The sequence below is a fragment of the Danio aesculapii genome, chromosome 8, assembly GCF_903798145.1.
Source record: "Danio aesculapii chromosome 8, fDanAes4.1, whole genome shotgun sequence".
NCBI classification, from domain to species: domain Eukaryota; kingdom Metazoa; phylum Chordata; class Actinopteri; order Cypriniformes; family Danionidae; genus Danio; species Danio aesculapii.
The window spans coordinates 8,479,007-8,490,848 of NC_079442.1; the positions used below are offsets into that span (position 1 = coordinate 8,479,007).

Below are 11,842 nucleotides of genomic sequence, written 5' to 3' on the forward strand. Positions count from 1 at the left end.
CAATCACCACAGTCGCATTGTGTCAGTAAATGTGCATATGTGTGTGACTCATAATTTTAGAAAGGCTTGAATAAACTAAATCACAAATACATTAAATATACTTACTTGATATTTTGGACCCGTGAGCTAATTTAGGCTTCAATTAGTCTTATCTTACTTCTTGTAAAATCAGTAAAATAGTTGTCCTTTAAGATAAATCTATTTAAAACAACCAAACTTTTCCCCTTTACAAAAGGTAGCATGACAGTGAAGAATCATACAAAGTTATTTAGTGTACTCCCAGACAGAGTGTTCACAACATGGTTTACAGGTATAGCAAACAATTACCCTGTGTTGTGGTTTAAGTTCTACTAATGGTTTGGGTGTAACTCTGGATAGATGTCTGAAAATAAGCCGGAGTGTTCTTATGAGGTTGGAATATTATTATGTAAGATTTTGGTATGAAATAGCTGAAAAGAATTCCATAAATGCTAGATAACTCTGTCATTGCATTCACGAGCTGAATGTATTTACTTTTGAGCATGAGGTATGTTGTGAAGTACACAATCCAGCTCAGGTAGTACAGAATGAGACTGAAGGTTATCGATTTAGCCTCATTGTAATTCTTAGGCAGATCTCTTCCCATGTAAGAAAATACAAGACACAGGCTACCAAGAAACCATGCTATAAACATAACCATGCTAATTGTTACAGTGTTCCCAATCTCACAGCTCAGAATAAGCTGGTCTTTAAAGGTTACCGAGTCTCTGAAGGGCATGGGAGGCGAGACAGTCATATATAGCAAGCAAGAAACTATATTAATGACTGAAAAAAACCCGACAAAGAGCCACTGCCCATTGTGCTTGACCCAAAGGCTGTGCATGCTAGGAAACTTGGCGGCCATTTTGAAAATGCAAACAATTTGAAAGGAGCGCACAGCCATGCAGGAAAGAAAAACAGTGAAGAAATATGAAAATATGACATTTCTAAGGATGCAATGTTCAAATGTTGGTTCTCCGAAGAAGAAGAACACGCTTACGCTAGACATAATCAAACATGCTATCATCAAGAAACACATGCTACCGCCAGCAGACCTGACCACAGGTGTGTTGTAATTGCAGGCGAAAAGGACAAATATGGCAATGAGGACAGTTATAAGGCATGTGGCAGAGAACAGGACAGTGATGGAGGAGGCTTCTGTGAGCTGGAGGTAAGCAACAGAACGATTCTTACAGTCTGTGCTGCCCTCATCAGACCATTCACTCTCAGCACATGGAAAACATGTATAGGGGTCTCCTGAAAAACAGCAAAGCAGAGGTAGGCAAAAAGTTCACAAAAAATGTACAAACATTAATATTTATTTTTTTTAAAAGGAAAAGCCTGAATATCAGACTACATCAAGAGCTGTAAGTGAATATGTATGCTCAGTTTATATGATATAAAGCCTAAGCTAAAGATTAAGCTGAGCAGAGGTGGGCCGTGGTAAAATAATAATAATTAAAAAGAGTGGATCTGTGTGGTGGTGGTAAAAATAGAGGCGATTCTACGATTTTCATTTAAGTCACGTAAGTAAATCATGTGACACATCTCAACACGTAGGTTGACAAGTATATAGAGATACACTAGTTACTGATTCACACACATACACTACGGACAATTTAGTTTATTCAATTCACTTATACCGCATGTCTTTGGACCGTGGGGGAAACCGGAGAGAACATACAAACTCCACACAGAAACGCCAACTGACCCAGCCGGGACTCGAATCAGTGACTTTCTTGCTGTGAGGCGACAGTGCTAACCACTGAGCCACCGTGTCACCCATATATAATTCTTGAGTAATTTTATAAGGTCAGTTATAATACTCTAAAAGTAATTTTTTTTTAAAAGTAGCAACTCGATTAAATGTAACTAAATAATTAGTCTGCCCAACTGTGGAGTAAACTAATATGAATACAGTCAAAATCAGACTATTGTGATTGAAGATCAACAAAGAAATTGAAGATATCATGTTTCTTTCTAAATAAAATTTGCCAATGCATAGTGATGCAAAATTTGCACATACATACATATATACATATATATGTATGTATGTATGTATGTGCAAATTTTGCACCACTATGCATTGGCAAATTAATGCATAGTGTAAAATATATGTATGTATATTTATATATATATATATATATATATATATATATATATATATATATATATATATATATATATATATATATATATATATATAAAGGAGTATACCAGAAAAATGCATTGTGTACATTGGATTTGTGCGCAATACTGTCGTAGTCTACTGTATTTAGGGAGATGAGGTATATTTACTTAATAATACATCTCAACAAATATAACATTTGACAAAAAATCTTGACTGGCAATCTGCACTCTAAAAAATGCAGGGTTCCACACACTTCTTTTATGTTGTCCCAACACAAATTGATTTACTTAATCATAAATCATGTGATTGGCTGATTAGAAATATATAAAGAGAATGAAGAAGCTAACATTTTACACAATTTTACTGCTTAAAGTACTTACGAGTATAATCCACATAGCTGTTCCGTGGACATTTTTTGCACAGAAAACAGCAAGTGTGAAATCGATCATGTTCCCTTGCAAATCCTTCCTTGCACTCAGCAGAACAGTTTGAGAAAGGAACCTTTGTGGAATGGAAAAATATGTGGTTAACTTCAAACCAAATCAGATAACTGTACAGATAAATATTTGCCGGAAAGATATCTTACATTGTTATGCCAGGGCAAGAGAGAGTTGTTGATGGTAAAAGTTACTTCAGGATATGTATCAAACATGCCCACTTTATAAAAATGTGGAGGATCTGTTTCAGTATGCCAGAGTATGATCGCAAAGCTGATAGTTGGATCACCGTTAGCGTCATATTTCACCTGACGACCATTGAGTGGGAAATCCAGCTTCTTTATTTGTTCCAGAAGCTAAAATGACCAAAGATAAATAAATAAATAAATTCACGCAACATAGGCTCATTGTGAAAACATAGCCCTATATACATTTCTGGAGATCTCAAATTATGTAGCCAGAAGTACATATGGGTGCATTTTTTCTTTAAAACAAACGCTACAGGGCGGTATGATGTGGTTCCTTTTCGCACTTACCAGCTGACCGCTTACCTCCATATGGACAGCTGTTTACCAATTTGTCCAGTTAGCTCGCCATGTGTGTTGGCAGGCTTGATATGCAGAAAGCAGGTAAGATAAAAACAGAATCCAAAAAACAAAATAAACAACTAAATAACATGGTGAGAACTTGGTAAAATCTGAAAACGAAAAGGGAGCTTTTCTTTTTCTGGATTGCCTTTGAAAACTGTAGGTTGGGTTAAGGGGCTGGGCGGGTCAATCGGTGCTTTTGAAAACACTATTGGTTGGGTTTTGGAAAGGAGGAGGTTGGGTCAGTCGATCAGTCAGTCAGTCAGTCATTACAGCAGTCGACAGTCAGTCAACAGCAGCCTCTGGTGGAGAATAGCAGGTGCGAATAGCATTCGCGAGAGAAACTTGAGATCTGAAAAAGCGTACACGGCGGCCTCTGGTGGATTCGCAAAACTAAAAACTGCAAAAAACTAGCTCCTGGGACGTATTTAGTGCTCTCCAGAAATGTATATAGTAGTACGTTTTCAGATTGAGCCTGGGTTGATTTAACGTTAAGATAACTGTTGCTGAAATCTTATGATTAATTCACTCACCATATATGGCTTAGCTGTTGTGTTTTTGTCACATCCGTTCCCGTCACACTCCAGGACTTTATGCAGTGCGTGAGCTATGGTATATATGGCTGAATAGATGCCGAAAGTGAATGTTGGATTTTCAGTTATAATCTCCTCTGCAGTCAACAATGTGCAGCAATCGCAGTCTTGATTACATGTCTGGCTTTTGACTTCACTCTTATCATTATGATTATGACCAGCATCATCAAATGATCGCCTTTCTTTATAGATGAATTCATCGAATCCAGGTAATGACAAAAATCGCTCTGTAATGCCAATGACTGTGCCAATTTTCTCAATCCCTGGCTCTCTTGGTAGCTGCTGATTCATAGACCATGTTTCACTCGCAATCCATACTTTGTCACGGACGTCGTTTGCTATTGCTGCTTTGATAATGTTGCTGGCATACTGTTGCTCAGCAAAAACAACGATGACATTGACGTTAAGCATATCAATCTTTTCAAGCGTTTGACTGTAGTTTGTCTTTTGGCTCAAAGCCTCTTGATAGGCCAGACAAATGCCAGTGTTGCTTGTAAACGTGTTAAACAGCCTTAAGCCATCTTCACTATAATCATCTTGGTCACCAAGAAAGGCGACCCAGTTCCATCCAAACCACTGTATGATGTGAATAATCATATGTATCAGGTCTTTGTTGCTGGGCACCGTTCTTACAAAAGACGGGTACATGAGTTTATTACTCAATGAATAGCTGGAAGCTCCATAATTCACCTTTGGAGAATAAGAAAATGATATTATTGCAGTATTTCTTAAAATAAAGACAAAAAGGTAACACTTAAGATTAGCAAACATATATTCTTTAATAACTGACATAAATTTAATAAATAACTTCTTTCAGAAGTACCATATTTAGTGAGATAGTTGTCAGTACACATTTCAAATAATATCTGTAAATGAACAGTTTTCCGTATTTTGATTTGCATCATGGGACTTTTGTCTTTTCTAAGTTTGACTTAAGTAAAAAAAGTGACTTTTATTGATGTTTTTAATAGTTTGAAGTGATTGTCTGAGGTATAATTGTACATTACTAGGGGTGTGACAAGACGCTTACTCAGTGGTGGAAAAAGTACTAAAAAGTCATACTTAAGTAAAAGTACCATTACTTGCCTAAAAATGTAGAGCAAGTAGAGTAAAAGTATCTATGTAATAAGTAAATATTACTCAAGTATGAGTAAAAAGTAGACCATTCAGAAGTACTCAAGAGTAGTGAGTATTACGCTGTAAAAAGCTGATTCATTTACATGTTATTTGTGGATGTGTGTAAACGTAACATTCTGTAGTGCATTAAGTTATTGCGCAGCAGGCACACAACGTCAAAAGACGTTAATATTAGGTTCGATTTAGGTCATGTTGTCAGATGACCAAAATTCATTGTCTAGCGTCTAAGGACAATATTATTTTGAAGTCTTATAACGGCGTGAAATGACGTTGATATTTGGTTAATTTTAGGTTGTGTTAGAAAGTGACCAAAATCCAACATCTTAAACCAGCGTCATACTGACATTTATTCCTTAGGTGTGGCAACCAAAATTCAACATCCGACATCAGAAATCATAGTGGTAACGTCCACACAACATCAAGGTGTAACATCATTAGACATTGATATTTTGGTAGTTTGGACATTAGGTTCTGACGTCAACCCGGTTTTAATTTTCAAACAAAATGCAACGTCCCCAAGACGTCATTTTGGCGACTTGTGTTTAAGGCCATTTTGGTCATTGTACAGTAAACATCCTTCATTTTCTCATCAGTGACATGCATCTAAACAATCTTTGGGTCAGAAAGTACTAAAAATCTTTACAATCTAAACATCTTTTAAACTACTTAGTAAATAACAATTTCTGAGAAAAACTACAGTAACTGGAGTATTTGTAATTTGTTACTTTACACCACTGCATATTCTCCACAAGATGAGACAAAACACCAGATTGGGTTCACAAGAACGAGAAGACACAAGATTTTTATACTGTTTTTTGGAATCCTCAAGGATGAGGATATATAATAAAATGTTTTATATTCAGCTGAAAAAAAAAATCACAAAATGCAAAACTATTTAGGTGCTTTATTAAAATCAACTTGTAATAAATGTTATTTTATTTCTATTTTAATGAATTATGCCACAAAGCAGTGGTCCTTAACCTCAGGCCGCAGACTGGTACCATCATTAATTCATGATGGTAAATCATTAATTATTTCTGTTTTATTTATTTATTATCTGACTCTGAATGATCTTTTATTTTGAAAAATCTTTCGTTTTGAAAAATTACCATATTCTCTCGTTTACATCTCAGTCACTTGAGTGCCGAAATTTAACCCATAAGCTAGCAAAAGAAACAGAAGTCTCTGGAAAGTTTCTTTGCAAAGAAGATCCAGTGAAGGACCGACAAATTGCCAAGATATGGATCCAGCATGTTTGTGCAAGAAAATCAACTTCACATATTTCGTCTTTTCCGCATGCAAGCTTGCTATTTCCAATGGAAGAGCAATTCGAGTTGAAAACCTCTTCAGAATGTCGCGTCGAGTCACTGCTTCACATGTTGTATGGAATATACACATTTCGGTAGATTAATTATCTACACAGAACACAGAACACTGCAGTGCTTTTTCATTTTCTCCACAAATAAAACTTGTATCAGAGTTGCAGCAATGTTTTGTCAGCTAGTCATTCTCTGAGAAAATGATGGTCGCATCAAACTTCTACTCCCCCCGGGCCGTGGTAAAATTGTCAAGCGTTGACCAGTCTGTGGTGATGAAAAGGTTGGGGACCACTGCCATAAAGGACATGCAAACACTGCTAAATAATTAATAACTCTACTGAGCTACTGTATGTGAGTATAGACTGATAGTAGAGAGCTGTTTTAATGGAACTTGTTACCACACGTCGAATGAAAAGAAAACTTTTTTCTGGATGGCATAAATGATGACAAGAGTGTGTGCCTCCAGGAGTTCGCTGTGTGTGTGTGTGCACGCACTTGGAGGAGATGTGTGTCTGTGCTTTACTGACTAGTAGGTGCAGAGAATAGTGTCAAACAGCCATGTGTGTATGGCTTATTCTGTTGCAAATTTCAGCTAAAAGTCCTACACAACGGTAATAGTTTGATTACAGATTTTGTACTGCACTTCAATAATGCGACTAAAATAGGAATATTTCACGTATTAATTTGTGTTTTACGATGATTATGACTTTAAGCATATCTAAAGTGATATTCCATCGCATGGTTAATTTGTGTAGCAGCAGTTGTAGCAGCCTTTGCTTTTGGACGTGGCAACTCTTGGACTCAGATGAAAAAAGTTGTTAAGTCACATCTGCCCATGCAAACGAGTGACACACAACACCACATTTGTGGTTCAAATCCAATTCTGTCTCCAAACTTCAGTGCTAAATTCTGCCTCACGCTCTATCATAACATCACAACTCACAAGACAACTTTGCACCTTGACGAGTAATCTTGTTGAGATTTAGTCTCGCAAGATCTCGTAGCCCGAGATCTCGTCACACCCCTATAAATTATAGTACAAAAACTGCAAGTGTTTTTTCTGTTATTTTTAGGTCTTCATTATATACTTATTTACTCCGAGGGTCGTTTATATCAAAGTTGTTATCTAGCCACACCATATTAGTGTTTCGTAACATCCAATTTTTAGTCATTAGCCCAATGCTCAACCCCCAACCTGTAGGACCAGGACATACACACATATGAGGTGACAGTGCTACCCAGTGCGCCACCATGCCGCCCATTTCATTATATATTATTTTTATACAATACATTGTCAAACTACTAAAATATCAATAAAAATCACTCTATTAAACAGCAGAGTTGAATTTTCAACATCAATAGTAGACAGAGAAGAGATCAAGGTCCCATAATGCAATTCATAACTGCAACTAAATAGGAAACACCTGTAAATCACACAATATGGAAACTTTAAATACAGAAATGGGCCTTTTTTAACAGTGCATTTATGTTTCAGTTAATGGTAGCGTTAAGGGATCTTAACTAATAAACAACCTAATAAACAGCCAATTAGCGAATGTGTTCTCAAATATAAAGTGCTACCTTAATTGAATAAATAATAATTCAATAAATTTACCAGTGGTATAAGGTTCATTGTGATCAACGGTGCAATAGTTATAGTCGTTGTGCTTCCATATGGTCCTGTTAAAGCAATCACTTTAGGCTCGTAGTTGTTGAGTTTTACTTTAGGCTTTATCGATCCATTTTTTGAGATAAAACTGAAAACTGAAGGGAAATTCTTTGTGTCAGAGCAGTGGTCAAAGATTTCATAGCCCAGAGAAACGTCGGGAAGAAGAGTTGTGGAGTTGTTAATTTCCTCAACTGCAAACCTCATCACTTGCAACATCTGATAACCAGATTTTGAGAAAGTGTATCTAGAAAACATGAGTTTAAATGAGATTAAGTCGAGTTTTGATTGAGAAATGTGACTGAATGTGATTTTTTTTTAAAATGAGTTCTTACCTGAAACATTCAATGGCTTCCGGGGTGAACAGATGTGTTGCATGTTTGCCTTCATGTATAGGAAAAAGTCCACCCAATATGTAATCTCCCTTTAAGCTGAACTCTGATTCTAAGCAAGAAGCGATGTTAATAAAGGCCAAAATCAAAGAGAAGCACAGAAGCATGGCTTACAGTGAACCATTGGTTGTAAAGCTGGAATCTGTAGAGGCATTTCATAGAAGTCAAGCTCATATACATCCATTCAATTTGCTTAAAACACAATTCAATTTGCTTAAACCACTATATTTACTGACAAAAAGAACAATTTCCATATTGTTGAAAAAAAATGTCACATTCAGCTATTAAGTAGAGCATTACACCACATTAAAAACAGCAGGTGCGAAATATATCATTTTAAACAGAGTTCCAAATAAAGTCCTGCTTATTTATAAAATACATTTAAATAATCTACAATTTAAGCTTCAGACAGAAAATAAGAAACTAAGGACGTTTCCTATTAAAGCTAGTCAGTTTACAAAACTACAGACCATTCATTGAGACAACATTCCAGAACATATACATACATACATACATACATACATACATACATACATACATACATATACATAGAAAAAGTATATTAAATACAGTAAACAACAAAAGTACATTCATTAAAACTTGAAATCATTAAATAATTGATTACCTTAGAGTCAAATAAAAGTTCATAGTAGAATCATGTCATGACACTGGAAATTTCTGCAACATTTCAACAGATTCTGCATCAACATTATGTCTACATTGTGGGCTGTCTATATCTTGCCCTTTCTCATCCTAAAATTGTTCATCCTTTCCCTCTCAGAAAGACTACTTCCATTGGTAAGATTAAATGCACCTGTCTACTCATTAATTTTCTTTAGGCTTAGTCCTTTATCTATCACGGGTCGCCACAGCGGAATGAACCACCAACTATTCCAGTATATGTTTTTCGCAGCGGACGCCCTTCCAGCCTCAATGCATTACTAGGAAACACCCATACACTCTCACATTCACACATGCACCCATACACTACAGCCAATTTCATTCATCCAATTCACCTATACCGCATGCCTTTGGCCTGTGGGGGAAATCAGAGCTCCCGAAGGAAACCCACACGAACACCGGGAGAGCATGCATACTCCATACAGAAATGCTAACTGACCCAGCTGGGACTCAAACCAGCGATCTTCTTGCTGTGAGGCAACTGCTAACCACTGAGCCATTGTGCCACCTGCACCTGTCTATATTGGCTCATATTTTGTATAGCTACAATAGCTTGTTAGAGACCAAGCGTATATTTTGGACAGATTGTTTCTGTGTACAGTAAATGAGGACATTTTAGCAGTGTTTAACTTTTGTTGTTTGTGTTTACTGCTTTGTAACTCTAGCACCACAGTGCAAAATGTGTTTTAGTTGTGAGAATGTGTTTTGCATGAAAAGTGCATGATAATTAATCGTTCGAATTTGTTTAAGATTTTGAAAAAAAAATAAAAAGATTTATTGGGTTTTAGGCCATTGAGTATTTGGTTCAGAGAATGGGGGTTAAGTGTCTTAGCAATAGTGAAAAAACTGTTATAGGCAGCATTATCAGAGGGTTGTCAGAATACAGCACCACTTATTGAAATCTTGTATAAAATGCTAAAATGCTGTAAAACGAGGATGCTTTCAAAAATAATACATACATTTTATTTATCAATTAACTTTATTAAATAAATAAATCAGTATTTGGAATGACCACACTTTGCTTTAAAACACTTGCTATCTGTAGTTTTTCAGGTAGCTTTGCAGGAAGGTTTTTTGAAGCATCTTAGAAATGTTGCCAAAGTTTTTCTTGATTTAGTTTTGTCTAACTTTGTCCTTTGATCCTCATGTTATTCCAGACAGACTGGATGATGAACAGATCAGATCTCTGTATGGAGCACTGGCTGTTGTCAGACTCCTTGTGAAGACAATAATCTCACTGTAGAATTACAATTATATATATATATATACATATAGCCAGCAGCAAAAATCTTGGACTGTGGAAAAAGGGAAACATGTATTGTACTCTGATGAGTTCACCTTCATTGTCTTTCCCACATCCGGGAGAGTTATGGTGTGAAAGAGCCCCAAAGAAGTATACCACCCAGACTGTTGCATGCCCAGAGTGAAGCATGGGGGTGGATCAGTGGTGGTTTGAGCTGCAAAATAATGGCATTCCCTAGTACACTGAAAAATTATTGAAAGATGATTCCTTGGATTTACTCAATTTTTTTACGTTAAGTGGTTGTAATCAATTTATTTGTGCTGATTTTAAACAAACAAATTAAGCTGAACATTGCTCAATTGAATTTGTTTGTTTAAATTCAACACAAATAAATTGTTTGCAACAGTTTTGCATGCAACACTTTTTTTCAGTGTACCCAATACTTGTGCTAGATGGGCGTGTCACCGCCATGGACTACCAAACTATTATGGAGGACTATGTGCACCCTGTGTTAGTATGATAATGCGGCAATACACACAACAAGACTGGTGACAGAGTGGTTTGATGAACATGAAAGTAAAGTTGAACATCTCCATGGACTGCACAGTCACCAGACTATTATTGAGCCACTTTGGGGTGTTTTGGAGGAGCGAGTCAGGAAAGTTTTCTCCACCAGCATCACACAGTGATCTGGCCACTATTCTGCAAGAAGAATGGCTCAAAATCTATCTGGCCACTGTGCAGGACTTGTACGTACCTGTCATTCCCAAGATGATGTGGTATTCAATTTTTTTCATTTTTCACTGTTACCTGCATCGAACAGTTGAAAAACTAGGACCAAAATCACTTTTAACACTTTTCGAAGCAATTCACAGACTGTAATGAAAACAATGTCATTCTTTTTGCACTGATTGGCCAAGGAACCAGAATCAGGCAAATAGATTTATTAATAAAATAAATTATTTGGTCATATGCAAGCGGCAGGATGACATCTATTTTTTTACATTTATAAAATGCAAGAGCACACATTTTGGGGTGGCACGGTGGTGCAGCAGGTAGTGCTGTCACATCACAGCAAGAAGGTTGCTGGTTCGAGCCCCAGCTGGGTCAATTGGCATATCTGTGTGGAGTTTGCATGTTCTCCCTGTGTTTACGTGGATTTCCTCTGGGTGCTCCGGTTTACCCACAAGTCCAAAGACATGCGCTATAGCAGAATTGGGTAGGCAAAATTTTCCATAGTGAATGAGTGTGAATGATTGTGTGTGGATGTTGCCCAGTGATGGGCCAATCTGGAAGGGCATCCGCTGCGTAAAACATATGCTAGATAAATTGGCGGTTCATTCCGTTGTGGCGACCCCAGATTATTAAAGGGACTATGCCGAAAAAAAATGAATGAATGAATGAAAATGCAAGACCACATATTTTGGGGTGGCATGGTGGCACAGCGGGTAGCGCTGCCATCTCACAGCAAGAAGTTTGCTGGTTCGAGCGGCAACTGGGTCAGTTGGCATTTCTGTGTGGAGTTTGTATGTTCACGTGGGTTTCCTCTGGGTGCTCCGGTTTCTCCCACAAGTCCAAAGACATGCGCTATAGGTGAATTGGGTAAGTTAAATTGTCCATAGTGTAAGTGTGCTAACA

General features: G+C 37.0%; 1 protein-coding gene across 1 annotated transcript; it reads right to left on the reverse strand.

Moving 5' to 3' along the window:
* Positions 1-340: 340 nt before the first annotated feature.
* LOC130234239 (taste receptor type 1 member 1) lies at positions 341-8,387 on the reverse strand. Its single transcript, XM_056464517.1, has 6 exons — positions 8,224-8,387; positions 7,838-8,135; positions 3,707-4,456; positions 2,736-2,942; positions 2,530-2,650; positions 341-1,275 (listed from the first exon to the last, which is right to left on the reverse strand). Exons 1-6 carry the CDS (start codon positions 8,385-8,387, stop codon positions 341-343), a joined length of 2,475 nt encoding a protein of 824 aa, XP_056320492.1.
* Positions 8,388-11,842: the final 3,455 nt, after the last annotated feature.

What these genes read in the sequence shown, in the direction of transcription:
- LOC130234239 (XM_056464517.1), bottom strand. Translation starts at nt 8,387, where the DNA reads ATGCTTCTGTGCTTCTCTTTGATTTTGGCCTTTATTAACATCGCTTCT. An exon ending in CAATGAACCTTATACCACTG is followed by an intron (nt 4,457 to 7,837) that starts GTAAATTTATTG and finishes TATTCTCCAAAG; the next exon opens with GTGAATTATGGAGCTTCCAG. An exon ending in CAGCTATGTGGATTATACTC is followed by an intron (nt 1,276 to 2,529) that starts GTAAGTACTTTA and finishes GCTGTTTTTCAG; the next exon opens with GAGACCCCTATACATGTTTT.